The following is a 27,712-nucleotide window of genomic DNA, read 5'->3' on the forward strand; positions in this document are numbered from 1 at the left end:
GCGGGCGGAGCGTCTCGGCAGCGCCCGCTGCTCGGAGCGTCCCGGTGGCCGCTTCTCCTTCGCCGCTCTCTCCCGCCGCCTGGCCGTCCTCCCGCTCTGCCGCCGGCGCCATGTGCGAGCCCAGCAAGCAGGACATCGCCGCCATCTTCAAGCGGCTGCGCTCCGTGCCCACCAACAAGGTAGAGGCGCCGGGCGGGGCGGGCCGGGCTCGGCTCCGCCGCGGTGACACGTCGCACTGCCGGCGGTGCGGGGGTGGTGCGGTGCTCGCAGCCCGGCACTACCGCCGGGCCCCCGGGAGAGCGGCTGGGGGAGTCCATGCGAGAGGGGGGAAAGGCCAGGCAGCTCCCCAGAAGTGGGGGAGTCCTTCCCTACGCGCCCTCCCTCTCCTTAGGGAGGGAGGTGCAGCGCCCGCCGTGTGCCTCAGGTTCGCTGCGAGGGTCAGCTCTGCTGCCCATAAAACCCCCCTTCCTAACCAGCGACAACACAGTGATGAGTGTGTGTTTCTTTTTCTTTTTTTCTCCTTTCTTTCTCCTTTTTTTCCTCCTTTTTTTCTCCTTTCTTTCTCCTTTTTTTCCTCCTTTTTTTCTCCTTTTTTTTTTTCTCATTTTTTTTCCTCCTTTTTTTCTCCTTTTTTTTTTTCTCATTTTTTTTCCTCCTTTTTTTTTTCTTTCTTGTTTAATCAGCCCGTTGTGGCACAGCCACTTCTGCGGTGATAAAAAAGTTTGTTGTTTTCTCGCCTTGTCCCGTGCTGAGTTGGGTTTTTGCCGTATTATGAAGCTGTTCCTCTATCGTCTATGGCGTGTGGAGGTGTGAGCTGGGAAAGGTGCCTTGCCAGGTGTTGGGTGCCTTCAGCACCTCTGTGCTCTGTGCTGCTTGTTGTGTTGGCCCTGTGACGTGCACTGTGAGCTTAATTATAAAATACACCAGGAGAAACACCTTGGGTTTGTTTTCTGGGAACAGGCATCTGGATGTCTGTCTCTGTTTCAAAACCACGCTTTGAACACGAATCACGCTAAGGCTCTACAGGTAACGGGCACGTGTCTGGTTTCTCAGAGCTTGGAGGTGAACGCTCAGTTGGTTTCTAACACAAGGATTGCTAAAACTTGCCTCTGTAATGGGGTAAAAAGGTTATCAAGGAAAGGTCCTGGTCCCATCAAGGAGGGTGAGAGAGAAGATCTTTTACGAGCTCCTGAAATTCGCTGGCACTGTGCCTAAAAGTTGAGTAGTTCTGTATGGCTGTTGTGATGCTTTTTCTCTGTTCGGATCAGAGGAGAGTTGGAAAGTGCTGCCCCTGCCTGGCAAGGATGGAGCGGATCGAGCAGTTCCCTGTACTGGACTCCTTGTTACCATGCTAGATTTAATCAGGTGGATTAAATCAGGGACCTGTGGTTGCTCGTGCGGATCTATCTCTCCTTTGCAGTCATGTCAGATACTACATAGAAATAATGTAGTGCCGGTGTTGACAAAGCAATATGGGCACAATGTTTGCTGCCACTTATGGTGGGCCAGTGGGAAAGAAGTAGCTCAGGCACAGAAAACTTGTAACGCTGCGGTGGTTGTTGACCTGTGAAGTCAGAGTGGGAAACTTCAACAGCTTAGACCTCACAACTCTCCTGTGCCCATCCGTCTGATCGTTCTCTTAAAGTAAAAGTTGTTTATACAATCAGTTTATCCTCTTGTGTTTGATTACATTGCTTTGTTTCCTTTCTTTTGTGTTCTCCTTAAGCAGTCCTCCCCTTTGATTTGTAGGCCTTGTCTGCCGGGGAAGACACACCTGAGAAAGCGCAAATATTGACACGGTTCTGTATTAAAAGCTTAGTAATTTGCTTTGACTGTAGTTAATGTATAGAGTTTGGGAAGAATTGGTGTCTCTGCAGCATCTGGGCTTTCTGACTGCCTAGTCTTATGTAGATATGTGCACGTAACTTTGCTGGGTGCTCTTAGTGTAAGTGAACTTAGGAAAAGAATTCTCAAATAGATGTGTGGTTTAATTTCTGAATTATAGCGTGTCAAAACTGATACTTGAATAATTGTCTTGAAATAAACATTTGTAATCTGATGTTAGTTTCTTTTACTACCAGGAATAACTTTTTGAGTTCTTGGTGTGCCTTTAGTTGTTACATAATATAGAACTGCCTGGTTACATCAAGCTGGTGATCAGCTGCCTGATGACTTAAGGAACATGTTACAGTTATTAAGTAGGATGTATTTTGTACCCATAAAAATGTTTGTAGTCCTTAAGCTACCTACTACTGTTGACTTGAGTGTTTGAGCTTTCTAGCTCGCCTGTTTTGAAGGCTTGCAAACTCAGGCTTTAATTTGGCATAGATCTATTCCTCTGAAACTTAGTTTTTCATTCCCTTCTCCCTGATTCTTTTCTTTGGTTGATGATGGTGTTCATGTCTGTGCTTGGACTCCCAGATCAGGGATCTGAACTGAAAACTAAGTGTGTACGTTGTGCTGGTGGTTTATCAGCTGCTGAGTTTGTTATTGCAGTGTGTTTGTGGATGTGTTGGAGGGTGGGTTGGGTTTTGCCCCAGGGTAGACTGGAGTTTCTTGTTTTTATTTTAAGATCATGACACTTCCAAAGTGGGCAGTCTTGTCTTCTTCTCATGGCAAACGCTCCTGTTCTATCCCTTATACTCTCTTATATTGGTATTACTGGTCATGTGACTGTGGTGTGAGTTGGACCTACCTTTGCTCTGAGTCCATATTTCTGGGCAAAGCTTGTTCCCAGTGGGATCAACAAATGTGATTATTATTGCTGATGCAGGAAAAGTAGGAAAACACGTCTGGGTATGTTGGCTGATAATGAAGAGAGTAGCTTATCCATACCCAATAACAATGTATTACATATTTATTTATTAACACAGAGATCTTGTGCCAGGTGGATGTTGTCTGATTTAGTGACTCCTGCTGTGGATTATACCCAGATCTCAGTGTCTGCTCTTCTACAAGCATCTCAGTAAGGTCTTTGGCTCTTTTATCCCAATGTGACTCTTACTAAATCTACACTGTCATGAAACACTTTAACACAAAATAAGCAAAAAAAATGCAATCATGTTTTAAAAGCAATAGGTTACTTAAGCATATCCTTCAAATTGATTTTATCGTTGTTTTGATATTCTAGTTGTACCTAAATGAGTACAGAAGACACACTTTATCTGCTTTTAAAATGGAAACAACTTCTTAGGCCAGCTCTGAAATTGATTTTAAATTTTTGCCCCCCAATTCTTGTTAGCATTTACATAGCGGGAAGCACTTCTAGCACCGAGAAAACTAAACAAAATGAGTCTAAATATTAATGAAACATCTATTTCTGTGGCATAACATGATGGAAATGGCATTTTATACATTACTATCATGATAAAATTAGATGTCCCTACTTCCATCCCAGTCTTACAAGCTACATTTTTATGCACATGAATAATTCCCACAGGTTGACAGGGGATCCTGTAAGATCCTGAGCTGTGCTACTTTGTGGCAGCCAACTGCCAAGGTGATGCAATTGCCTTTAAGATGTTGAAATTGTGCTTATAATTGTACCAGGGAAAGGAGGAGAATCTTCAGGGATGTTTAGAACTGAACTTGTTAATACATGGGCGTTTTTTTAAGCCACCCGCTCAAGAGTCTCGTTTCCCATTTGTACTCCAGGGAATTCCCTGGCTCTAAGTCTCCTGTATAAGAAGCAAGACCAGGGCTCTTCTGTTAACTTTGGTTTCAAACAGAATCTTCTCCTTTTTTGTTGTCCCCATCCTCCTTTTGGCCTTGTAAAAAAAAAAGCCTAAAATAGCCAATTTAAAATGAAGTTGAGGCACTTGTTGTTTTTTAAGGAATTACTTCAAATAAAGCAGAGAATTGGGAAAAAGAGAATGAGTTCTGACTACTTAGGTATGTGTTTTCTTAGAATATGGTATATGTGAAGTCTTATTCTTCTTTTTTCCTGACTCTCTCTGTATCATTCTTTCACCTGAGCTTGTTTCAGGGACTCCCTTCAACCTCTCCTTTTGTCACACATTCTGTGTAGACTGTTATCTTATTTCTTTCTGCTCTATGTCAGTGAATGATCCATTTCCACATACATGGAATATGTAAATTACTCATATTATTATTTATTACAATTAATTTATTATAATTTATTAAAATTAATAATATTAATTCTCTATTGAGAGGGTTAGAGGGGACTTGGATGTGCAGAAGCTGTGACCTCCATGTTTTCTGTGTTTGCTACTAGTCGTGAGCCAAACTGAAGCTCAGCCTTAAAATGTTCAGATGTTGGAAGAGTTAATGCTGGATCTGCTGGTGAACTGTGCGTGTGCCTGATAAATTTGGACTGTACAAGCTAAATGGACCTACACTAAAGCAAGGAGTTTAGCCTCAAACTGCTCCTGGGTGTGTACTTGAAGCTAATTTGGGTGGATGATGTGTGAGCTGACTTGAATGCCGACTCAGGGCTTGACTCTGTGTGTACAAAAAAATAGAGGCAAAAATCTCTATTTATTTCTATAGATGGAGTTCTTAACTTTTTTTTCAGCCTGTGCCCTGTGTGTCTGGTGTTCCATACGTCCCCAACTGACTTGGAATAAATCTTTTTTTTGTTATTATCTACCTAAGCTAGAACTTCCCTTGCTATATGAGGATGCATTAGATATATAGGAGAATATTAAAGGATAAAGCTGCAGACTGGAGCACTGTCAATTTGTGTGTAAAAGCTTCTCTTTGTGGAGTTATTTCTTTATAGATGCCACTGACTGTATCTATAGGTGGATGCTTTTATTGTGGAGGTACTTCTTTGCAGCCTTGACAAATACCACTGTAAAAGCATTGGTCAGATAATGAAGTGATGTCATACAGGAGTAGATGTGTGCACATGGCATTAACTAGGAATAGCTGTTTCCATTTAAACTTGTATTCTTCCCTGCATTTGAAAGCTGATTTGTATCAGATAATTTTTTTGGTTCTTGCTTTCCTGGGCCAGAGAAGAACAAAACTCAGAACAGATGGAAAAGGACTTGAAAGTTGTGGTGTGCAGACCTGCAAAGTGTGTGAGATGTAGACAGACAGACCTCCTGTAGGTTTGGCTGAATCTTGGAGGTCTGCCATGGTGGCAGAGGGTAAGAAATTCGTGGGTTTGTCTGTGAAGTAATTGTGGACCTGATTTATTTTTAACCAGCATGCCATGGACAGTCAAAGGCTGATGTGGCAGGACGTGTGTGATGAATCATCCCAATGTCTGGCAGAGGGAGGTGGGATAAGCCCTGCACGGAGTGGAGGCTTCCTTCACACAGCTGGATTTGCCTGGCTGGCCCTAAAGGTCAAGGTTTCTCTATAGGAAAGTAGATAATGATGTCATTAGCACTGCTGATAATGATGTCATTAACACTGCTGATATCTGCCCTGGTGTGTCACGAGCAGAGCCTGCCCTGGGGAAATGTTTCTGGAACATTTTAGTAGTGGTGAAAGTGCTGAGTTAAACCTATGTTTGAACTAGACTGATGTAGGTTCTCTGACTTGATTTCCCAAACTGTGTACACTGGTTGGAATTGGAAATAGGGAAGGCACGCAGTCATGTGGGCAGATTATGGAACTCCTCTTGGTATTTATAAAATTGGGATAGCATGGAGTTGTCATGTCAACAAAATCTATGAGGGTGAGTTAATTAAGTTCCATCACTGCAGGGGTGTTGGAATGACCTATAATACAACTATAAGACCTGGTTGTGCTCAAGTCCTGTCACTGATCTTTATTTTCTCCAAGGTGTGTTTTGACTGTGGAGCGAAGAACCCGAGCTGGGCCAGCATAACCTATGGAGTGTTTCTGTGCATTGATTGTTCAGGGACCCATCGATCCCTTGGGGTTCATCTGAGTTTCATTAGGTAAGTAGTTTGGATGTTCTTACAGCAAAAATTACACCTTTTAACGATTTTGTTTGTTTGTTCAGGCACATGCTCAGAGAGGAAAGCCAGTTCTTCCCTCAGCTTCCTATTCAAACCTTTTTAGTGTTTGCATTGGCTTTGACGTATCTGATGGGAATTGTGTTAGATTTTGCCATCTTTGCTTCCTGAAGTTGTTCATTGTGGTGTCACCTGAGTTCTGGGCCCTTCCAATATTCTGTTATTCTGTGATTCTTTACACTTGGTTTAGCTCAGTCAATCCCTTGGTGCAGTAAATCTGCACCCTGAGCTTGTCCTGTTTCAGGCGAGTGTCCTCACTGCTGCTCCTTTGGGCCTTTTTGGTCTGATAAATAACTGCATATTTGAAATGTGAGGTTCTGCTTGATGTGAGTGAGAGCAGTGCATCCAAGAATGGATTGAAGGTAAAACCAGACATTTTCCATCAGCCAAAATTCTTCCTCTGCTGCCTTTTTGCTGTGTACAAGAGTGTTACAGGAGGCCTCTCAAGAATCCATTCCTAGTGATCCCAGTATTCTCATACTCACTGAGCCCCAAATTTTTGTTGTGCTGTGACATTCCAATTGTCATTTTGTCATTGCATGTGATTCCTGGAAATGTACCTAGTTGGTGCTTTTAAAAAGGGAAAACCTGTCAGCCAGAGGGTGCATTTTCTTTCAAGCTGTGACAGTTTGAAAAACTTGCAGTTCTACATGGCTTTATTAATTTGTTTTGCACATCACGTATTGTCACAGATTTTTTTCTATAAATGCGTTTTTTTCATGTTACAAAAAAAAGGGAGGGGAGAGAAACACTTTGCAAAAAAAAATTAGAATTTAAATGGCTTTGGAGATAACATTAAAAAGATTTCCTTCTGTTTAGATCCACAGAACTGGATTCCAATTGGTCTTGGTTCCAGCTGAGGTGCATGCAGGTTGGAGGAAATGCAAATGCTGTATGTACTCCTGAGTATTTGCTTTGCACATTGGAGTTTGGTAGGCTTGGAAGTTGTTATCTGTCCTTATTGTCTCCCATCCTGGAGGGATTTTTATTTTTCCAGTCCATTTTCTTTCTTACACTCCCCATCCCCTCGTTTTTTAAAAATTCTTTTGAATGCTAATTTTATTATTGTACTTTTTGCAGCTTTCCCATCTCGGTATAATCTGCAAATGTTTTATTTTTTCTTATGATCTTTAATGAAAATCACCAGAAAGACCAGATCAGATTCTTTGTTTTAGTTTTGGCCAATTCATATTGGCTGTCACTTTTTTTTCATGCGCTTACAAATAAATTGGTTACACAACATGTTTATAAAGTGAAGTTATTTTGACAGCTTGTGGCAGTTTGAGCCACATTAAAAATCCAAAATCCAATTTCCAGGCTTCCCCCACCCTTTCCCACAATTTATCCCAACACCAGAGATAGATCCCAACTTTCAAGCCAGAGGCTTCTAAAGGAGGACGGGGAAGTATATACAGTATATATTTATTTACACAAATAAATACTATACAAACTAAAGGCAACTATATACATATAGTATTACATTTCTATCAGTCCTTTTAAGCCCCTCCCTTTCACTTTAGTCCAGGAAGAGCCTTTCAAGGCTGCTGGGTAACACAGTCTTTCTCTCGTGGGAGTATTCTGGGCCCCTGAACACTCCCTAACCAATCTTCAGCTGTTTGTGGAAGTCCTTCCTTCCTCACGAAGTCCAAGAAAGTAGCTTTGAGTCCTTTCTCCTCGGTCTGTGTCATTTCTGCTGTATGATCTCTGTCTCTCAGTCTCATACCTCGGTTTGTAGGCTGCTGCAGTGTAGCTTATCAACATATGCGTCCGGGTTTTTGGCTGTCCTCCGTTTAGATCATGGCAGAGACATCCTCCGGGCCTCTCTCTTCGGTCCGTCTCCAGTTTCACCTGGGATTGTTTTTTGTGGCTCTGAGCTATATTTAGCCCGTTCACTTTGGCTCTGCTCCAATGCTGAGCCTCTCCTCCACTTTACAGTGGAGGGAAAGAAAAGGCCCCCCTCCACAGCTTAACTGCAGAAAGGGCGGGGGGGAAGAGGGCTTGGCTGCAAGGTCTGCCTCTCTCCTCTTACCTCAGGTGCTGTGAGTCGCATCCCTCACAAACACTCACTCTAAATGCTGCCTCTAACTCTGGCCTAGGCAGAGTTGGGGGGCCGCAGGGCTCCCCTTCCCCCCCGGAGGGGAAAGAAGGAGCCCAGCCACCCCCTGGCCTTCTCCACCTACATGCAACAGACACCAACAGAGAACTGCCAACAGCTTCCGGTGCTGTGTATATATGATTTTTAGCAGAAGCGAACAACATGAGTGGTGATTGGCTCTCCAGGGAACACTGCCCTGGCACCCAATCACCTCTGAGCCCTTGACTCTCAATGGGGGGGCCAATTTCAAACTATGACACAGCTGTTCGCAGTCTCCTTTTTAAAAAGGGGTGTTTTCCTTTGTCAACTCTTTGGAATTCTTGCCTGTTTTCCCATGTTTTTTCAAAGGTTGACCCCAATAACTGAGGTTGCTTCCTTAAGTTGCCCACCCAGTGTGGGAACTTGCAACTTCCGTAAGTGATCTCTGCTTCTAATTCCCTGAGTGCTTATCCTTTATCTTCCTTCATTTGTGCTTTGTCTTTAATGTAGTTTCTTTAAAAAACTTTCCTGAAGTCTAACCCTTTCATATTCTGTTGGTTTTGTTTATTTTTTTTTTCCTATTTACATGCAAAAAATGATGGGTTCAGGATCATTATTATTTATTTTCCACTTTTGTGTATTTCAGTTAAATATTTTTCTTTGAATTAGGGGTTCAGCAGGTCAGTGTCTCTAACTTAGAGCTGCGTGGTGTCTTCTCCCTCTTTTTATTCAGCCCATCCTTTCTAAGTTATTCCTTTCCATATTAATTATCCTGTTACAGGAATTTACTCGCTGAGTTTCTGTTATGCCACTTAGTACACAAAACCCACAGTTTTAAATGAGAAGAGGGAGATTTTTGCATTAAAAATACTTTCTTTTTTAACCAAATGCTTAAAAGCTTTTGTTAAACTATATAAATTTTACTATGCAGAGGATTTAAGGCAGCTGGAAAAAAAGAGATGGCGAAGTTTGAGAAGTGTTTCAGTTAACCCTAGAAAGCCTGTGAGCAGAAGAATAACAATAAACAGTTATTATTTAATTTTGGGAGTGTTTGTCTTCCTGATTGGATGTTACTGTTTCCTGCCATTGCATCGAGAGGTGCAATATACCCAGAGCCACCCCTCAAATACCTCACACTCTCTATTGTGTGTTTTGGATTAACTAAGATTAGTATCTGAAACTGGAAAGACCAGATTAGTAAATTGTCTGGACATTTAAAGTAAAATTAACATTTTCTTTTAATTGCACTAAAAATCCTGGTTTTACTAACTATTGGCTAGAAGTACTTATAGAATACAAATTATTTATATATATAATTGCCTCATGAAGCTGAATCCTGGATAACAGCAGTCCTGGCCTTCCTGCTGTGTATCAGATTGCTAAAAAATCCAAAGTGTCCTTAGTTCCTTTTGTTTTCAGATTAAATCTCTGCAATGGAACTAGGATTTCTAAAAAACCCTTCTAAGTATCAGGTTAATAGGTTCATATAATTAAATGCAGAAATGCACAAACTTCATTTATTCATTTTATATATAAATACACAAGCCTATAAATATACGTATACGTACATATATATGTTAATAAACACACTTTTTTTGGAGGAAGACCGTTTTTTGTACCTTCATTTTGATGCCACTGAACATACATTGTTCTCTCTAGCCAAGGAATGCCTTTTAAAATATCAGGAATGTCTGTGAAGCACAGGTATTGGCAATCAATTTCCCCCTCTTCCTTTCACTTTATCACTTAATTTCAGAACTAGGATTCTTCATATATGATATTGTATATACTTTTAAATATATAAATACGTATATACCACGTATTTGGTTTTTTTCTGTTGTTTTATTTATATGTAAAGAGGTTGGCAGAGTAGAGTTTTCTTTGTGTTTTGGAGCTTGTACTTCATAATTTAAAAGATTAAATTTAGGTAGAGGAGCAGAGCATTTTTCCACGTCGTAATACATCTGCATTTTAAATGGTATTAGTTTTAAACCTGTTTCTTCTCACATTTCCTGTGGTCTGCTTCCCAGTGTGCTTTTTTCCATCAACATGGCTGCACAACAAATGACACCAATGCCAAGTACAACAGTCGTGGTGCTCAGCTTTACAAGGAGAAGATTAAATCTCTTGCAACACAGGCCTCCAGAAAGCACGGCACTGATGTGAGTAGTGTGTGTCCTGTCATTGGGATTTCTCCCGCCAGAGTCACTTTAGGTTTCTAATTCTCTATGGTCATTTCTCCATTAACTATGTGGTGGTTTTGGTTTTATCCGAAACAGAATTATTAGAGAAGTACAGCTTGTAAAATTCTAGTGGAATTGACTACAGAATATTTGTGATTTAAGTGGGATTTTTTTTGAACATGTAAATGTGTATTTTTGGGGGGGTTTTCCCCTACAAAAATAATATTTGAAAAATTAGCAAGTCATTTATGTCCTGAACTGGCTGTTCTCCATTAAAAATGCTGAAAGAGTTCATGGAAGCTGTCAAAACATTGGTAGGTTGCTGAGAGGAAGAAGTTACTAACAAAGTATCAGAACTGGTTTGCTGAGGTGTTCAGTAAGTTTGACAACACTTCTCTTCTTCCTGCTCAGAAAGTGTGTTTGGATTGTTTAAGTCAGGTTGTTAAAGTTCCTGACTGATTCATTTGAAGTTGATCAGATGAGTGGGAATTAGAAGAAAAGCAAGAAAGCTTGGTTTTTTTCCTCTGTGCATCAGATAACATGAAATTTAATGGATTACAATAATTCTGTATTATTTATGCTATAGACAACAGAGTTCACATCACTAGCTTTGGAGAAAATTTTTTTTTTTACTTAATATAACAGCTTTAGATGTAAAATGTTGTCAAGTAAATATAGTATACTTCATGTATTTAAGTGGATGGAAGTGGGTGGTAAGTTCCCCAGATGACACTCTCAGGAACTGTGATTATCTTGCTTCAATTACGGATTCCATCCAATTGTTTGATATTAATTATTTGAAAAATATATGTTTTTCGTTGTGTACTGCAAACTTAAGTTTACAGTTTATATATAAATTATAGTTTATAGTCCTGTCCTGTGGCACTGTGGGGCCTCCAGGCTGCCCTGAGATCAGGCATTGCTCAAAGCTGTGAGTTGATGCACAAGGAACACACAAAATATGGATGAATTGAATAAAAAAAAGGAATGTCATATATTGAATGAATTTGTAAGGAAAAATTATGTACAAAGAAAAAAAAAAAAATTTTTAACCTGAAAAGAATTGTTTTAAGATTAATGCATTTGATAAAAAATATATTAATGCACTTATGCTGTAAAATTCTATCTCTTCATTTCAGCTGTGGACAGATGGATGTGGAATACCACCTGCATCACCTCAAAACAAAGAGGAGGAAGACTTTTTTGCATCCCATGTTACTCCCAAGGTATAGATGACCTGGATTTAATTCTCGTTTGCTTTCTAAACCCTTTGATTACCTCTGCTCTATGGGGAAGATTAAAACTGAAAGAGAACCTGATAGAGAAAAGGTAGGACAGTGAGGACATTTATCTGCTTTTCCTTCTGTGGGTCTCAGAATTCTTTCTGGATGTGAACCACTTTCTCATACGATAGTTTAGAATGACACAAATAGTAGCTAAATGTGGAATGAAACTCTCTATTTTTTTGTAGGCATGGAACTCCACTTGGACTCAGTATTATTTGCTTGGAAGTGCTCTGATTTCAATATACAGTGTGATACGTTTGGTTTTTAATCAGTGAAGTGTAACAGTTCTTTAAACACTTGTTAAGCAGAAGCCGTTTTTCTTCCTCCAGAATAGTTACAGCCTCTTGGAAGATGTTAAAGTAATTTTCTGAAGGCTGTTGCCAGTGTTGGATTTTGTTTATGTGATCCTATCTCCTTTAGGGTGATAGATTGATGTGTATTTATTTCAGAGATTGATGTTACAGAGACTCAAAATTGAGTCTGGAATTTAAAAAATACCAGTAAAAACAACCTCAGTGATTTTGATCTTCAGCTTAGAACAATTAAGTTATTAATACACCTGATATTCCTAAATATTGCAACAACAGTAAGTCTTGTAGCGTAATTACTTTCTAATACAGTGTATGCACAACTAAAACACAAGTGTGATCATGGAACTGATATTGTTGTGACCTGGTCACAAACCTGCCTGTTGAGGAGAATGTGTCTCAAGGAAGTGGGAGGACTCCTCAGGAAGACTTGGGAAAACTGCTCACAATCAAAAATTAAGTGTTAGGAAAACTAGAAGGGCAAGAGCTTCGAGTGGGGAGAATGCTTGGTGATATATGTAAATCAGTCATCCAGCATGCAACACATAAAGCACATTTAAAATGCAGATTGTTTTTTGGATGGTAAACATACTGAAATTCCTGAGAGGGGAAATAAACATGCTCAAGACTGGGTTGAAACCTGCTTGCTTTTAGTAGAGGTAAGCATTTCTTGTCATTTTAATAATTACCCTTCTGACTACAGGTTTAAATCCTAAAAGCTGTAATCATAAGAATCCACTATTAATAAATAAGTGATGCTTACTTAGGCAGTCTTTGAGCTCAGTGCTCCTGTTTATTTGCTATATTCTATTTTCTGTGCACTTTTCATTTTGAGATTTTTTTCAAGGCAAAGAACACAGAGTGGATGTCACCAGAAGCAGTTTCCCTCCAGCAGAAAACTTCAGAAAATACTCCAGAATCCAGTGCAGGTATGACTGATTCTTTGTCAACAATAACTTGCATATTTCTGGTAGTCTCTTGTTTAGACTCTTTTTACCCTGCCTTAATAGTTCAATAACCTAACCATGCTAATAACACAAAGATTTTGGAGAGGAAGGATTTTACAGAAGGGTTATGCTTGATTGTGTGGGATTACATCTTCCTTTAATAATGTTTTCTAGAAATCCAAATCAAAATTTGAGTCAAAAGACTTCAGATGAATCTCTGCTCTCTTAGTAACTGGTAAAGATGTGATAGAAATAACACTTTATGCTACCAGCTGTCTACCAAGCAGTTCCTTAAGTACAGTGAGTTGTGTTTTGGTACTTTGGGCATTCTGAAGAGCCTTCTGATATTCTTACCCTTGTTATTCCTTATATTTTAGGAGCAGAACATGGACCAAATGTTGATTGCCTTAGCACATCTCCACAACCTGCATTAGGTAATGACTGCAAGCAGTACAAGAGAGCAACAAGTGTAGTGCACTTTAATATCTATTTGTACAGAAAATAAAAATTTAGACTGGAAAAATCTTGTATTGATAATACAGTATCTTCAATGTCCAGGGTCTTACGCTTAACACTGAAGAGTTTATCATACTGTAAGTACAGTAAAAAAAGCTGATGGAAGTAGAATAGAATAAAATACATAAGTGACTTGTCATTTTGAGGATCATCCTGCAGAAGCAGGTTGCTGAGAATGAGTAGCAGCAGAATGATTCTCAGCAGCACAGGGGTAGTAGAAAAGTGGTGTCTGGGGATAACTCGATATGATCTTCACCACTGTTTTTATATTCATGTGGTTGGGTTTGGGGTTGTTTTTCTTTAGAGCTGGAAACTAGTAAAAACTGCATACACCTCCTGGTTTTCTCATTTGTACCTTTAACACATGTTCTCATAAAACAAGTACTTTTCTTGGTTGCTTTGAACATCACAAGTTCTGTCTTACGTGAAGAGTCTTTGTCCCATTTCCACCTAAATTTCAGCTCAAACCAGTTTTTCTGCAGTTCTGGAATTAATAAATTAAATAATGTCCATTTAATCCTTGCAGAGAATACCACCTTCATAAAAAAGAAGCCAAATCAAGCTAAGAAAGGGGTAAGTGTATATTATAAACAATGAGTATTTTTAACTGGATTATACATCTATGGAAACACGTATGTTACAATATATGGCAATGTACCATGTAAGTTAGCACCAAACACTGCTTGTGTTGGTAGCAATTTATGAAAGTAAAATGGAATTAGAAGTGGTTTCTCTGTCAAAACAGCCAACTGCCTGTTTGAAAATGGTTTATTGTTAAGATAACTTGTCTAACAGGATATTGTTATTATGCGGTAGAGTGCTTCAGCTCTGTGGGTTGTTTCTGACCTCAGATAAATTCTGTTTACATGTATGTATAGCTCAGTGAACGGAGTGACATTTTCTTTGTGGTGTCTCTACCTAAACAGCAGATGATACTTTAAAAAAAAATAAGGAAAATAAAAAAGTCAAGGTCTGTATCCTGTTTTAGTTCTTTTCACTGCTGTTGTCCCTGCAACTCCTCTGATGCCCTATAACCTTTCTTCTCCCTTGCTGATAGTTGGTTTCAGGGCTACTTCAGGCTTTCATCTCAGGTAGTTGGCACTGAGATCTTTTTGTAGCAAAGCCTGAGAACAGAGGGAGTTCCAGTAGCATTTTTTAGTGGCTAAATATGCATGGGGTATGATCTGTCAGTGCAAGATGAGCTTGAGATATTCAGGTCTGTATTTCTGGAGGAGTCCTCATCTCACACCACACAGCAGTATGGATAAATATAGGAAAGTTATATAAGATATAGATAAAAATATTATATATATATATATATATATATAAGCTATAAACAAAGTTGTTTATGCAGCTGCATTTAGTTCAATTTTAAAGACAGTTTACAGACTTGTTTCTGGATGGGTCTTAGCTAAGACTTCTTAAGCATCTTAAGATGCTTAAGAAAGATGCTCTTTCTTAAGCATCTGGTTTCTGTAAAAAGGCATGAAGAGAGTGGAGTGTCTCAAAATGATGGTTCAAGGAACATGAAAACTGAGGAAGACAGCTCAAGTTAGCCAGGAAAAAGTAGGTTTTGAATGTATGGCTCTTGAGACTGAAGAAAATAGCCTGTTAGGGTGACAGTATGTTACAGAGAGTCACTCCTTTTAAGTCTGGACTATTGTACGACAAAAGATTTTGAAGGTTTATTGGAGCAGGTTAATTTAGATTGTCCTATGATTTTGTGCTTCCACTAGAGGGCCCTGACACACAAGAGGAATTTTTTATTCCAAGTGGTATCTGCAGGTATGTTCCCCTGTGGGTTCACAGGTTCACGTACAGTCTGTGAACTGTAGTGTCAGAGCCTAACTATGTGGAAATAGGCCAGAACTTTTCCATGAAGAGTTTAAAGCATTAAAAAGTTAAGATATTTAATTGCATTGTGAAACTTAATATTGCTGTAGTGTTGCAGGTTAGGAATTAAACACACAGGAGATTCAGAACAGCAGTTTGAGCACTGTACCACCATTTGAATCACCATGATTGTATCCATATTTATAGTATTAAGTGAGTTTTAAATCTTTTCATCAAAAAGAAAGAATATATATATTCCTATATTGAAGGAATATGAACTAAAAATAGAATTATTTTTAAAAATAGTGCAGAATGGAGCCTCTCATCTGATGTGTTTATCTAAAAGAAGTTTGAAATGCTGTCTCACATGTAAAGATTAATCACATATACACAAAACTTGTGCATTGCTCTCCTACCACAAATCAGTAAATATCTATGTACATGTTTATTAAAAATATGAATAAATCAATACTTGAGATTACACACTAGCACTGGCCAGTGAGAATTAATTCAGGAATCTTTGCCACTCTAAATGTAAATTGTGATTGAATTGATTTAAACGCCAAGTGGTTCCATTGCAACAAATTTTATTATGTTATTCTTATACAACAAAACAAACCTGTCAGAGATAGTAGAAACAGCATGTTTAGGATCAAGACATGGAAAAAAAGTATTTTCTCCCTCCAAATTTTCCTTGCTGTCTGCATATGCTCCCAAACAGAGTGTGGTGTTTGCTGTTAAGTCAGTCAAAGTGATTGTCTGAGTTATAATATTGGGACTTCTGGGTTTTCTTTGTTTTTCAATAATTCCAGCTTGGTGCCAAAAAAGGTGGTTTGGGGGCCCAAAAAGTGAGCAGCCAAAGCTTTAGTGAGATTGAAAAACAAGCACAAGCTGTAGATAAAATGAAGGATCAAGAGAATCCTCACAGCAGCAAGAAAACTGAGAAGGAAGAGCCACTGTAAGTATGAATTAAATGGTAAAACAGTGAAACCTGATTTGATGAGGTAATTAACAACATTTTAAATACCATAGATTAGCTTATGTAAATAAACTTTCTGTTCTTACTTTAAAAAAAAACCAGCAGATGTGGATAACATGAGCCAAACAGTAATTCCCCCATTGCCTTTTTTTGGCCATTAATTATATATTTTTACAGTTGATGATTTACTGTAGATATAGCCCAGTGCTATCCTTAAAAACAACCTTAGTATTCTTCTTACTTAACAAATAAAATAAGGAGACAGTCTACTGATACACGTGTGAACTAAGTCTAAAATATGTTAAATTTAGGTTTTAGATTGAAACTGCCTTCATGTTCACCAAGCCCTTTGAATAATTTTGTCTGAGGCCTCAAACCTGTTAGTCCACCTTAATTAATAAATACTCAGCCCTAAAGCTCAGAGGGTGCTGTTCCTGGTTCTTTCCACATTTCTCTACTACCTGTTTTTGGGTTTTAATATTTTATTAGTTGTCACTAAAATTAGACTACTAAATAACTGGTTAGTGTATACTTTTAGAGTTAAAAAGCATAACATGCTCTCTTAAGTGCTAGAGAATCAGTCCTATTATTAAGAAATTATCTGAATTATTACATAATTACAGGATCACGTGGAGCTCATGACCAAGGTCTTTGGTCTATCATCTCCTCCCTACTCCTTTTGTTCACTTTTATGTTGTCTTTGCAGAAATGATGTTTCGTTTTCATCCAAAAATATGAGTCACAAGAGAGTAATTTGTTTTTCCTGAAGTATTTTAACGACAAAGTCATGTTTCTCAGTGATTGCCAAAAACTGTCGGTAGAGAGACTCAGCAGTGACTAGTAAATAACCAGAAAAAGGATTATCCACTATTGTTTATTATTATTATTCTTTAAGGATACTGTATTTAATCATATAATTCAGTTTTATTAGAGGTTATTGCAGCCTTTCGGCAGTGGCCAAAACCCTCTAAAAATGTCTGTAAACACGAGGGATACACATACACTTCAATTTATGGATCCAATCCCAGTGGAGACAAGATAACTGGATTTCCCTTGAGATTAACCTGTGAGAATTTTAACTGCAGAGATGAATGAAAGAAAGGGGAATACTTCTAAGAATGCATTTGCTTCCAGCTAATTTGTGTGGTGGTTTTCATTTTAAAAGCTTGAGTAATGAGCTTTATTAAATTAATTTAATGTTACACAGCAGGAATGGAAGTGATGCTTTTGTAGTCTGGTGTTTAGGAGAAAGCGTTCTGAGACTTGAAACTTTAAATGTGATTTTATAATTGGTACACAGTTTCTTTATTTTCTGTTGTGCACTGACAAGAGAATAGATGAATGACATGGCTTTAAAAAATTTGATTACTATCCCTATTTGTTTTAATCAACAGCAAATAAGATTTGGATGTTCTTGGAACAGATTTCTTAAGAAGGGCTGCTAATGTTTCTGCTTGAAGTGCTGGGTAGATTTTACCAGTTACAGTTTAAAGCTGAATTTTAGAACATTTTCAATTTTCTGTGTAACAGTTGGTCCTAAGCTGTAAGAATTGATTTGAAACATCCTCGAACATAACTCTGTGCTCTGAAGATGTATCTTCCTGATTTTATTGGTTTCAAAAGTTATTCCGCAGGTGCATCCTAGTTTGTAACCAACTTTTATTGTTACGTTGTTTTTTTTTTTCATTCCTGCTCCTACACAAAATGGATGGAAAATGACAAGCAATTTCAGGCTTAAGTACTTCCTTCCTGCTTAGAGCACATCTACCAGGAGCATCCTAAATCTCATTCGCCTTTCTTCTGATAGTTCACTTGGACTTCATACCAGTCAGGACTTAAGAATTAAAATATTGCTGAGTTGCTCATTAAAATCAATAAAATTTGTATCACTTTTGACCTAAAAAATGAAATGTAAGCAGTATTTCAGCAATTCTGTAATCAAGATTAAAAAGATTTTGTTTAGAGGTGAGGGATGGAGATGTAACTGTACCTTAGGGGAAGACATTATTGTCTTATATCATTAATAACACAGGACAGTAATATGTCAGAGTTGGATAATTTTGGCAATTATTTGGTATCACGTAGATTTAGGACTGTGGAAAAAAAGACTCTTTCATGCTGACTTAATGGTGATGCAAAACTGTGTCCTGAACTTCAGCAGTTCACATTTGTTCTGAAAAAGACTGCGTCCCTCATACAAAGAGTGGGGTGCCACTTAGACCATCCTCTCTCCTGGTTTTCTTCCATCCTTATAGTTGGAATTTAATCCAATTAATAATGAATAGCCTGAAAAAGCCTGAATATGAACCATCTTCAAACACAGATGAGGCACAATGGAAATAATTAATACTTTCAGTAACTACAGAGCATAGAAAATACAGTACTACAATATATATGGTTAATTTCCTACCAATATTATGGGGTTGGTTGTTCAGTGTAGGATTTTACATTTCTGTCTTAACTGTATGTTTTGTTCTAGTGTGTCATCTTTAAGGTTGGCCTACAGAGATCTTGATATTAAAGCAAGAGAAGAAAACTTAAATTTCTCTGGTAAGAAGAAAGCTGAATTGGAAAGGCTTGGCATGGGATTGGGCAGCAACAGAAGGTATGTGAAGGTCAATAAACTGTATTTAAAATTCTCTCTGGCTTTGTGCAGTTATCCTTTATTTTACTCAGGAAATGAAAGGAAGGATCTACTGGAGCATGTTGTGGAAACTTAATATCATTAAAGAATGATATTCTTTATATACTATAAAGTATTTGTCAAGTTCTAACCTGCCAGGCAGAGGTTCACCTAAATTGTGTTTCCCAGCTGTCTGAATGGGCGTTGTGTTCAGAAGTTGAGTCACTGCTTCAGAGAGCTAGTTTTCCAAGGCTTTTTTTTATTTGGTTTAATCCCTCCTTTTTCTTAACTGTTTGTAGAGCTTGGGCTTTATGGGCAACATTCAGAAACTAGATTTGGGCTTTCATTTCTTTTTTTCTTTTAGGGTGTGAGCTTTGTCATCTCTTGACATACTTGTTTTCTTCCTGTCCCCAGTGGCATTTCTCACTCAGTCACCTCAGATATGCAAACAATAGAGCAGGAGACACCTGTAATTGCAAAGCCCAAGAAGAGGTACACTGATGATGTGGAAGACTCCTATTTCTCTTCTAGTTCAAGGTATTGTATGAGCTTTTTATTTTGAATGGGTGTGGAGGTATAGGCAAGGTACAAAGTCAAATATACACAATTGGAAACCTCAGATCAAAGCAGAAGGCAGTGGAACCTGTGTACACACACAGCATATTATTAGGGGACATCTGAATCAGAAAAATTGTGAAAAGTTGGCTTTACCTACTGACAGATGTATTTATAAAGAAGAGAAGTTAGTTTTTGTGAGGAGAAGGTAGTCTGAACTTAGTGTTTATAAGTTTTGTCTTGTCCAGGGTCTGGTTTCTACTTGCACACACAATTGCCATGTAAGCTTTTATTTGCTGTATTCCAAATCCTATCAGAATGACTTGTGTTCGTTCTCTTTTTGTTATTTATTAATTTCTTGTGGTACTGTCTTCAACTTCCAATTTAAAATGAAACAGGTACTGGAGTGTGATATTAGATATGCTACAGTTGCATTAGTCTTTTGTCTGAACACACGTAAAACGCAAAAACTTCAATATTTTTGACGTGGTGTGTGTTGGGTGTATTGTCTGCAGTCTTACTTGATAGACTTAAATGCATCTGGACATAAAATGTAAGCAAAAAATAACTGAAAAAAATTTTATCAGAGTATGAACGCAGTACCGATTATCAAATTCTGCTGTTGGGAGGGAGGAGATAAATAATCAGTCCTACAGTCACTAGTTGCAATGAAACAGCTGTTTCTGGACTGAGAGATATGAAAAGGTATTGCTTTTATGAACTGCCTTTATTGGATCAGTGACACAGAAACATGAAAAATTGTACCTAATTACTTGGGGACAGGCAAATAAAAACACAGACTTTTGTGTCAGTGCTTTGTAGTGTCATCAGTAGCAGCGAAATGCAAATGTGGTCCCAAGTAAACAGGCAGCAATCTTGTAAAATAAAACGTTGCATTTCAGTGCGTCCCTGTTTGTTCCTGGACAACAACTGTCACTGCTCTTAAAGTCTTCATAGAGGGCAAAGGATAAATTATAGAAGAGGCTTTTAATGTGTTTTGCTTCAACAATTAGAAGATAAATTTTAACTTAGCTGTTCCCTGCTCTTCTACTATAGCAGTAGTAGAATCTAATTGGAGTTGCTATAAGAGTTCACTCTCTTTCAAGTATAAAGTCAGATTTGGGCTTGTTAGCGTTATTATTATTTATTTCAAGCTGTGAATTTGAAATAGAGGCAAAGTAATTTTAATATTATTGTAGCATATGCACAAAAGCAAAATAATCATAGTGGATATGAGAGTGCTGAGAAGTATCTGTAAATTAAGCACATTAAATGTCTCAAAGTTTAGGTATGTAATTGGAGCATCTGAAAATACTTAGATTATGATTTTTCTTTTTGCTACCGTTAATAAAACCGTTATTAATGTAACAATGTAAAATTTTATTTTCTGCTAAATGCACTTTTTCTTTCTCTCCCCCACCCCAAATACTGAAGAAATATTTTTGCAACGTTAGAAAAATCTGAGAGGGAAGGATCGAGAAAATAAATTATTTTATTCAAAGTTAAGTTAATTTTATTCATCAGCTCCTGCCCAATGCCATGTTTTTGATGGCCACTGTGAAACTGGAAAGCTTCACATCCATATAAACACCTTGGCTGTTATTACACCTTGACATGGAATTTAGAGAGATTGCTGTGGTTCCCTTTTGTCTGTCAGGAGAGAGACTGCTGCTTTTTGTAGAAGTTCATTAGTATCCTGGTCATATCCAAACTTTAAGCAAATTTTTTCAAGCACAAATCTTTGGCATTTTAATAGTTTTTGGTGATTTTTTTTTTTCCTCAAGTATTTTCCATATATGCTTAGATGTGTGCAGATAATCAAGAGGAGGAAAGATCAAGATAATGTTCGAGAACTGACAAACATGCTTCATTTTTTATCCTTTTTTTCTGTTTGGTGTTTTCCCTGCAGTTCTGATATGCAAGAGAAGATTGTCTTCTTAAATTAAGAAATACATTTTTAGCATTGTTTTAATAGAACATGTTACAAAACTCAAAGATAATTAATATTTGGATTTAAAAAATACACAGAACCAGCAACAAGGTCTTTCCTTACTGTTCTGAGCCATTGGATTCAACTGTACTAACCAGGATTATGAAATTCATATTATTCACTGACAACTATCATTTTGCTGAAAACATACCACTTATTATAGCAATATAACAATTATAATAATCAATAAATATAGTTCCCACTTTTCAATAGGTTTTTTCCCCTTCATTTATTCTAGGTACTATGATTCTTCAGATTTGAGGAGCAGCACTTTCTCTAAATGGGATGACAACTCAGATTCTTTTTGGAAGAAAGAAAACAGTAGAGACACTGATATAATGCTAACTTCAAAAAGCACAGGATTTTCAGACAGGTATACCAATATTTTTGTGCACAGAGCCCAAGTTTGTTAATGTGAGTTAAGTCCTGGTCATATTACTGGGATTTTTGTCAGTTTGTAGCAGGAAAATTTGGCCATAACTTTACTCGAGGGACCCTGAGGCTGAATTTCTTATTGACATTTTAAGCACTGGCTGTTTTGCTCAGTGCTGTACAATGTATATGTACTGGAGATAAATTTCCAAAGCCTTTCAGCCAAAAAAAAAAACAAACCAGTAGACAAAAGATGTGGAGAGAAACTCAAATATTTGCCTTGTTCTGAGCACATACTTGCTTTGTTTATTGTGTAATGAACCAAAGAAAACCTAGTTATCAATTGAATGAAACTGTAGGTGCCCAGCTCTGAGGATGGAGGTACTGGAGGCACTTAAAAACAACAGGTCTGATTGTTTTGATGATAAAAAATGTCTTTCTTCTCTGACAACTGTGTTTTTATCTTTAATCAAGTAGAAAATAGAAGAATGTGAGGGGTTGTGTGCTTGGCTGGTGTTTTCTGCATCTGTTCTTCTGAATTAAAACCATATTTTTCATTTACCTGTAAAATACAGGGTTTTGTGCACTTAACTAAAAGTTGGTTCTGTTGTTTGATAAAGAGTGGACCAGTGATGCGTATTACACAAATAGGTGTTCATGTCCATAATAACACTATTTCTTCCTTATTTGAGTACCTTTAAAACAATAAAAAAATGGGCAAGCGCTGAATAAGAATGTTTGAGGTGGAAGGATGCTTAACCTGTTTTGTGCTATTGCATTTAAATCTGAATTTCACTGACATTGTTTGGGTTTTTTTGAGGTGTTGCAGAAATATTCTGTTCTTGTTCATGTAATTTAGCATACTTTTGAAATGAACTTTGAAAATAAAGATACAAGATTAATGAATTTGAAACACTGTCTTGTAAAAGTGTCATAAAATTTTGATTTGTTGCATTCTGACATGTTGTAACCAAAGTTACACTCACTAATTCAGTTTATTTTTCTTTTAGACCTGCATCTCGGCGTAAACCTGAATATGAACCACCTTCAAACACAGATGAGGCCCAAAAAAAATTTGGCAATGTAAAAGCAATTTCATCAGACATGTATTTTGGAAGGCAAGATCAGGCTGATGTAAGAAAGCAGGGATAAGTATTTTTGAATGTAATAATATTCTTTGACTATAAAGAGAAGATTCTCTATCAAGTTTGTTTCTTGTAGAAAGTTTTATTCTCATATACAGAGAATATATTTATATTATATATAAATAGTCAAAATTGGTAGAATTAGTAAGCTTATAGAATTATGTCCACTTTAGTATTTTTTTATAGAAACGTACAAATTTCTGTTAACCGATCATTTAGTATTTAATTTTAAGGAATTGCAGTTGCTTGTGGGACCAAACCTCCATCATTCTTCTTATCTGATTGAAATTATAGACTATGATTCAGCACTCCTTATTTTTGATAGAATCTACTTAATTAATTTGCTCTAAATACGCAAAGTGATGTCAACAAACCACTGGTAAAATATCTGCCTGCTCTCTGTTTGTTGCAAGGAACTGTAAATAAATAGATAAGTAAATAAATTGTTCAACAGTTAAATCAGCCTAGAAATAAAAACCAGATTAATACTATATTGTATTTTGGAGGTGAGAGATCATGTCAAAAGATCTATTTTTAATGAAAAATATCAGTGTAAAGAGTAACGTAAAAAAATAGAATTACCATTTCCAGGGAACTTGGAAAAAGTTGACTTTAAAGTGATTAGAAGGGTCAGCATGGTGTTAACTGCACCGCTTTCTCCTTCTCCTACTCACTCACTCCATTTCACGTTTTTTAGATGTTGTTTTTATTAGTTGGATAGTTTTTTTAGAAATTTTAGGGTTGCTAACACTGAGTTGGTGTTGCAATGGTAAATGTCACTCTTTGATAACTCAGAAATGAGTTGATGACAAACTCAGTGTGATGTGAAAACCATGAAATAGGAACAACCTTCTGCATGGTCAACTTCGGCTGGATTTGTATGTTCTAAAACTCTGTCTGTAATCTCTTGAATTATCTGAATGACTTCAGAAGGTGAGAGCATGTGGTTAAAATACCTTTTATTCTCCATTCTTTCCAAGTACGAAGCAAGGGCTCGACTAGAAAGGCTTTCTGGAAGCACATGCATAAGTTCAGCTGACTTGTTTGAAGATCAGAAGAAACAACCAACAGGTACATATTGAACAAATGAAAAGTAATATTTGACTATCAAGTAGGTTTTTTTGATAAGTTATCATAATTAACTTATTAGTTAATTCTCAACTAATTAGTTGAGAATGTTGGATCTAAAAAAGATCATAACTAGTGGCTTTGGAATTCCCATGTAATCTCTTGCATGGCACATCCACTCATCAGGATATTTGCTTCTAACACTGGTCTTGCCACATTATTAAGGAAATTTTTCAATTGGTTTGTCTGTTTCAATGATTTGTTGGAACCCCTCACATTAGAAAGGATTCTAATTGTTGTTTTTTCCAACAATAACAATTCCAACAAAGTGCAATAATGTGAAATAGAAAAGGTAGGAAATACTGGAAGATTTTACTGATTTGAGCAGTTGAGTTTCATTCCTTAACTTGTGAAGAAACAGGGGGGAAAAAAGAATTACTGAAGAACTTGAAATCTGTGAGTAATTATTAGAATAGACTGAAAAAACAGTTCATAGCATCTGATTTTACTTTGTAAGAGTTGGAGGGAAAAAAAAAAAAACAAAACATGTGACTGTTAAGTTTTGATCCCCTGAAAGCAAGTTTTTTAATACAGTGGCTATTGTATTAAATAGAGAAATAATTCCTGTTACCAGTTACTTAAGCAAAACTGGGGTTTAGTAATTTGAAATGTGAAAAAGAAATTAAGGAGGAAAGGAGATTTAAAGCAGAAATCACAGTAACTTGCTTTACCCACTTGAAAGAGCATTTGCAGCATGGGCTTACAAGAGGTGTAGAAGTGAAGAAATGGTGTTTGTGAATTTTTAAACTTGTGGAGGAATGGAGATACCTAAAAGTAGGCTGAAAAAAACCCTGCCTGCAAGAGGTTACTTACTCTTTGACTGGCATGTAACCCAAATATTAAAGTATTTAAATATATATAAATATTTAAAGCAAATGTGAAGTTATATTATAAAGAATAAAATTCTACTGAATTTTGCAGGTTGTTACCTGCTCTTTAATAATAGTGAGAAAAAAATACAGCAGGAATTATTCATTATAAATTCACGCTATATTCAATGTACAGAACCTTCCTTTCCTGCATGTCTTTCTGTTACACCCCTCTGCCCCAAAACCTGTCTTTTGACAGTGGAAATTAAAAACCTAACTTACATTTACTGTAATTTCTATAGAATTTTCTAAGCCTCAGATGCAGTAATGCAAAATATATGTGTATACACAGCATGGAAATCATCCCTGCGCATGAACACAAATAGGATTCATCGCTTCAGCCACCACTGAATCACATCCGTCTTTAGGTTGCAAGGGAATAACAGCTGTTCAGGATACAAGACAACATTGTCACAGGTTGGAAGTGCAGCATAAATCATCTGTTATCCAAACATCAATTGCTCAGCTGGGAATACAAAGTGTAGAAGGTTCCACTGTGGGTGGAATTAAGAAAAACTGGGGAAAAAAATAAAAAATAATATGGATGTAAGACATTGGAGATCTATGTCTAAGTGCTCCTGGTCATATATTATACTTCAGAAAGAAAAACAAATAATTTATTAATATAAAATTTTGGTTTTTTGTTTGTGTCTGTTTCTCCTTTTAGGAAGCTACAATATTACAAGTGTCTTGCCTTCAGCTCCTGATATAGCTCAGTTTAAAGAAGGAGTGAAATCAGTGGCTGGAAAACTTTCTGTACTTGCTAATGGGGTTATGACATCTATACAGGTGAGCAAAAATGGTACAATATATTAACCACCACTACAAAAGTTAAAGGCTTTTTGTAGGGATTTATTATTGTGAATCCTGCTGTTGAATTATTTTCAGGCAGAAAGGAATGAATTTGGGTTTGAACTTTGTAGACCTCTCATAGTAGACAGCAGATCTTTATTTTTTTAGCAATAAGTTGGATCTGTTAGGTCACCTTCATTAGAATATCTTTCTTGTCTTTCTTCCAAATAAAACAAAAATTCCATCATGGAAGGGACTTGCCGTCACTTTATTTTTAAAGTAATATTTTTTCCTAACTGGGAATGGAGTAGTTTAGTTGGAAGGGAGCTTCAGTGACCATCCAGCCCAACTCCTGTATTGGGTCTGTAATTGATTTGATTAAAAAGTAATACCTTTGAATGTTTGTGCACAAAACTAAGACATCCTGGCCTCAGGATTGTACAAATTCTTGGTGCTCCCATCACTTGGCATTTCCTATAGGAGGGCATTAGTTCTTGAAATCAGGCTGAGTATCCTAAGTTTAACCCTGAACTCTAGTTCTTGAAAGCACTGGTGAATTTTCTGTAAGTCTTTAAGAATTAAGCTACTGTTTGTTTTGCAAATGGAAGTAAAACTGATTTCATTAAGTGGAAAACAAGCTCATGTCTGTTTTTTTTTTACTTTTCTAGGATCGATATGGTTCATAACCTAAAGATTTCTCTTCAAACCCACAAGTGACCCCATTGCTGATTGAAATGAAGGTGGCCTTAAGACTGATGATGTTTTAACTTGTTTCTTTGTGCAGCTTTCTGGCTCAACCTCTTCTACTGCTCTTTCATCTTTACAGAGCAGAAATTTTGCAGCAACTTGTTACATTGCATAAGTTTTTTATTTTTTTCCCCTCCTTTACAGTCTTTGTTTCTTAACAACCTTATTGTAGATGTTGGAAGCTTTATTTTATTGCTGGTTTTGTCTGTGAGGCAGGAAAGGGGAAGAGGGATGAACTCAAATGCTGAGGTGGTATCTAGTAGACTGTAGCAAAATATACACTTAGGTTAAACCTGTGCTTACCAGGAAGTAGAAGCTTCCATCATAAATTGATGTGCATTAAAATGGTGGGGAATTAGTGTTTTAAAACAATATTCCAGCTAGAAAGTTGTATGCTTGGATATGAAGTATGGAGAAGTCAAAATGTTACTGAATAGTGGATTTCATCTTGTTATGGGAACAATCTATTTATTCCTAGTTTTGAAAGTTACAAAAAAATTGCAATATAAGATCCTTAAGTGCTTTTAAAAAATCTGTATTGTGTATAAAATTGAAAAAAAAAAACCCTTGAAATATATAAAGGACCTAATAGAGTAGTTAATGAAATACTTGTTAAAAATGTTTAGAACAATCTTAAATTTTTGATAAATTATCAGTTATTGTATGAGGAAATAGTGGGGCTGTGTTTTAGACAGTCTAGAATTTATTGCTGATGACATCCTGCATAAAACTTATTATTACCTTTAAAGAAAAAAACATCACAACCAACAATAAATTCAAGGTAATTCTGTTCTGTAATTTTGTTTCTTAATTCAAATTTGTAAACTGCTGATGTCTAATAAAAACAATTGATAAAAATTAAATTAAATTTCTATGTATGGACACCAGTCTCCAGCTTTCTAAGTACTGCCATCTGTATTTTGTCCGTACAATTGGCTGGTAAAATTAGCCTTTAATTTCAGTTAGTGAAAGTAGCTTTCTTATTAAATTGTTATAGTGATTAAGATATCAAAACACTAAGGCTGGGGCAGAAAATAAGCTACTGAACTGAAAAATACTATGTTGAAATCCAGTTAAGAGTGTAGCTGTACTTAGGTTTTAATTTCTAACTGCCTCATATTTAACTCTCAGTTCTGGTAATTTTCTCTTGTACCTATTGGGTTTAGATTTATTAATTAAATTTATTAATCAAAAATTATCTTTCTTTTTTAGAGCAGTATGAGTATTTGTTCTTCTTAACTGTAGAGCTTTACAATAAAAGACTTGCTTTGTTACCTCCTTTCCCACCCTATAGAGATGATTTGGGTAATATAACAAGAAAATATATTCATCTGCTTTGGTTTTCACTAATTACAGGTAATGATTTTGGGGTTTCAATCTTCCTCATTTAAGTGTACACACAGTAGTAAAT

General features: G+C 37.0%; 1 protein-coding gene across 2 annotated transcripts; it reads left to right on the plus strand.

The window, feature by feature from the left end:
* ARFGAP3 (ADP ribosylation factor GTPase activating protein 3) lies at nt 1-27,575 on the plus strand. 2 transcript variants are annotated; one of them, XM_032688476.1, is made up of 16 exons: nt 1-179; nt 5,758-5,876; nt 6,774-6,846; nt 10,059-10,190; nt 11,351-11,437; nt 12,653-12,734; nt 13,130-13,186; nt 13,795-13,841; nt 15,914-16,059; nt 18,560-18,685; nt 19,118-19,240; nt 21,487-21,621; nt 22,631-22,754; nt 23,746-23,836; nt 25,430-25,551; nt 26,223-27,575. In XM_032688476.1, the coding sequence occupies exons 1-16, from the start codon at nt 111-113 to the stop codon at nt 26,238-26,240; spliced, it is 1,551 nt and encodes a 516-aa protein (XP_032544367.1). In that variant the 5' UTR covers nt 1-110; the 3' UTR covers nt 26,241-27,575. The 2 variants fall into 2 exon arrangements, with proteins under 2 accessions (XP_032544367.1, XP_032544368.1); XM_032688477.1 differs by lacking the exon at nt 1-179 and adding an exon at nt 5,100-5,114.
* Nucleotides 27,576-27,712: the final 137 nt, after the last annotated feature.

The sequence above is a fragment of the Chiroxiphia lanceolata genome, chromosome 5, assembly GCF_009829145.1.
Source record: "Chiroxiphia lanceolata isolate bChiLan1 chromosome 5, bChiLan1.pri, whole genome shotgun sequence".
In the NCBI taxonomy this organism is placed as follows: Eukaryota; Metazoa; Chordata; class Aves; order Passeriformes; family Pipridae; genus Chiroxiphia; species Chiroxiphia lanceolata.

Coding starts and splice junctions, on each gene's coding strand:
- ARFGAP3 (XM_032688476.1), top strand. CDS start 111: ATGTGCGAGCCCAGCAAGCAGGACATCGCCGCCATCTTCAAGCGGCTG. Junction 12,735..13,129: donor TACTCCAGAATCCAGTGCAG/GTATGACTGATT, acceptor CTTATATTTTAG/GAGCAGAACATGGACCAAAT. Junction 22,755..23,745: donor GAAGGCAAGATCAGGCTGAT/GTAAGAAAGCAG, acceptor ATTCTTTCCAAG/TACGAAGCAAGGGCTCGACT.